The following is a 2,796-nucleotide window of genomic DNA, read 5'->3' as shown; positions in this document are numbered from 1 at the left end:
TTTTTTTTTTTTTTTTTTTGCTTTGTTCTTTGACCTTTTTTTGGTTTGCAAAATTTGCAGGGAAGGGGGAGTAATTTGTAAGTTATCAAAATTGAAAATAAACTTGAAATTTGAGAGATATAAATTCTTATTTATAAATATGAAACATTCTTTCAGCGTGTGTGTGTGTGTGTGTGTGGTGCTGGGATTGAACCCACGGCCATCACACTGACCTCTATTTCCAGCCAATTTCTTTATTTTGAGCCAGGATCTTGCTAAATTGTTCTAGCTAGACTCAAACTTGGGCTCTCCTACCATGGCCTCCTGCAGTGCTATATTACATGCATGCCTAGCATATCTGAAAGCTGATCTGTTGTTATATATGTAATTCCATTGATATTTTGCTAACAAATATTTTAATAAAGACTACCATAACAAAAAGTAATTTATAATTATAAAAGCTAATAACTGATACCATAAATATAAATAGTAACTGGGCTGGTATTAAGGTAGTAAAAATCTACAGTTGATAAAATATGAAGTAAAACAACTCCAAAATGTGACTTAAACAGAAGAGAATGTTATGAAAATATATCAGTTTCCAAAAATAGTCTTTTTTATTTTATTTTTTCAAAGATAGTCTTAATGGTACTACTTACAACAACAATTTTGAATTAGCATATTAAATAACTTCAAATCAATGGAACTGATAATCTTTGGATATTATTTAAATGGCTTGAAATGCTAAATTTTATTATTCGTTATGGAAGCCATACATCCTTATGTATCTTTTTATTAGCCTATTGTGTGTTATAGCAAATACTTGAGTCTAGGCATTCTGGAAAGAAAAGTAGTTTATTTAGGTTACAATGCTAGTGTTCTAAAAGCGGGTGAAGTCAGTGAGAATAAAAGGCCATCAGACAGGAGCAGTGGCCTTCTCCCAACTGCTAGTGACTAGAGACAGATCTTATGTTACTTAATTTTTGAGCTTCTGTCTAGTGCCTCCTACAGGCTAATCCCAGGTGGAAATTTGAAAATAAAGATGCTTGTTTATATGGCCACCAGTGGGTCCTCTTCCTGAGGTGAATCAGAAAATGGTGAGAGGCAGATATGAAGGAATAAATGAAAGTAACAACCATATAAAAGGAGTAGGGGAAGATAAAAGTAAATATCAGTGGCTATCATTTTTCTATAACTTTGAATTTTTCTTTTATCCTGAAATGTTATGACTCATCATGGGAATGTTTAAAAAATACTGGTTATAGTGTAGGAAAATATTTATGCTTATTTTTAATTGAAAAATATTTCTTATTAATGCTAAATAATATTTTTATAGGCCAATAAAAAATGTGAAGAGGCACGCCAAGAAAAAGAAGCAATGGTAATGAAGTATGTAAGAGGTGAGAAGGAATCTTTAGACCTTCGAAAGGAAAAAGAAGTACTTGAGAGAAAGCTTAGAGATGCAAATAAGGAATCTGAGAAAAACACTAACAAAGTGAAGCAACTTTCTCAGGAGAAAGGAAGATTGCAGCAGCTGTATGAAACAAAGGTATAACTTATACTGTTCTGCCTTATTTGAAATTTATTCCTTTTGCTGTTCCTTAAATAATAACATCATTAAAAATACTAAAATGTAAAATTACTTTTATTAGCTTACCTTCTAAAAACATGAATGTTTCAGAAATTGCAGCATCTCATTACCTGCCTGCAAAAAATTTGCTAGGGAACTGTTTCTTGATAGAAGTCTTTTTTAATTGATACATATGAATAATGAGGTTTTTGATAAATGATTATTTTCATCCCAGTTAACCCTACCCCCTTGCTCTGCTCCCCTTCACCATCTCTTTAAAATCTGCCTTCTAATTTTGTATTATTGTGAAATTAAAATCTAATGTCACTATATATATATTGGAAAAGTTAGCTTATGCTTCAAGTGGAGACTATATTTTGGTAGCACATGTATATAGTAGTGTGGTGCATGAATAATTTTAGAGTCAAGTAATTTTATAAAAGTATAATCAGGTCAGTATCTTAATGTAATACTGTAGAATATATTTTTTTCTTTCAGATAAACATGTCCTTTGTAAGACTCTGTCTTAGGTAGTTTTATTATTAAGACAGCTATTCAGAGCTCTTTTGTTAACTTTTAATTGAGAAATAGTATTACTAGCTTCAGGAATTCTAGCAAAATCAATTTAGTTTATAGTTCACCTTAATGTTAGCTTGTTAAGAAGAATCATAAAAAGTATGTTTGTCCGTGCAACACACCTGGTTATATATTAGTTATCTTCATGATTATTAATAGCACTTAGAATTTTACTGCCTTTATTGTTTAAACCTTGCATCAGTTTTACGGCCTTTGGGCCATACAGCACTTGAATTATAGTTTAATGCACTGATTACTTTTAGGGAATATAAAAGATGCATAGATAATTAGCAGATTGTGTTAAGTGAAAAATATGACCTCATGATATTATTTTAGGAAGGTGAAACGACTAGACTCATCAGAGAAATAGACAAACTGAAGGAAGATATCAACTCTCACATAATTAAAGTAAAATGGGCACAAAACAAATTAAAAGCTGAAATGGATTTACATAAGGTGAGTACATGTGCTGCAGTGGAGTAATAATTAGAATTAGCTTTAGTTAGCAGTTAATGGAGCTGCCTTTATTGACTCCTACAGGGTAACTTGTACCTAAATATTTGATGATTATGAAAAAGAAAAATTTTTACATGATTTAAATGGCTTGAAATGCTAAATTTTATTATTCGTAGTTTACAACATCCAAAATTGCTTTTTTTTTTTTTTTTTTT

At 30.8% G+C, this 2,796-nt stretch overlaps 1 protein-coding gene across 1 annotated transcript in view; it reads left to right on the top strand.

Annotated features, from left to right (window-relative positions):
- The window catches only part of Ccdc186 (coiled-coil domain containing 186), a 75,060-nt gene that overhangs the window by 25,766 nt on the left and 46,498 nt on the right, over positions 1-2,796 (top strand). Inside the window, exons 5-6 of the mRNA XM_004631591.2 lie at positions 1,316-1,528; positions 2,462-2,581. Of these exons, the coding sequence (XP_004631648.2) occupies positions 1,316-1,528; positions 2,462-2,581 (333 nt within the window). The remainder of the gene's footprint in view (positions 1-1,315; positions 1,529-2,461; positions 2,582-2,796) is intronic.

The sequence above is a fragment of the Octodon degus genome, unplaced genomic scaffold (assembly GCF_000260255.1).
Source record: "Octodon degus isolate 3935 unplaced genomic scaffold, OctDeg1.0 scaffold00042, whole genome shotgun sequence".
In the NCBI taxonomy this organism is placed as follows: domain Eukaryota; kingdom Metazoa; phylum Chordata; class Mammalia; order Rodentia; family Octodontidae; genus Octodon; species Octodon degus.
This window is presented reverse-complemented; position numbering and strand designations above follow the sequence as displayed.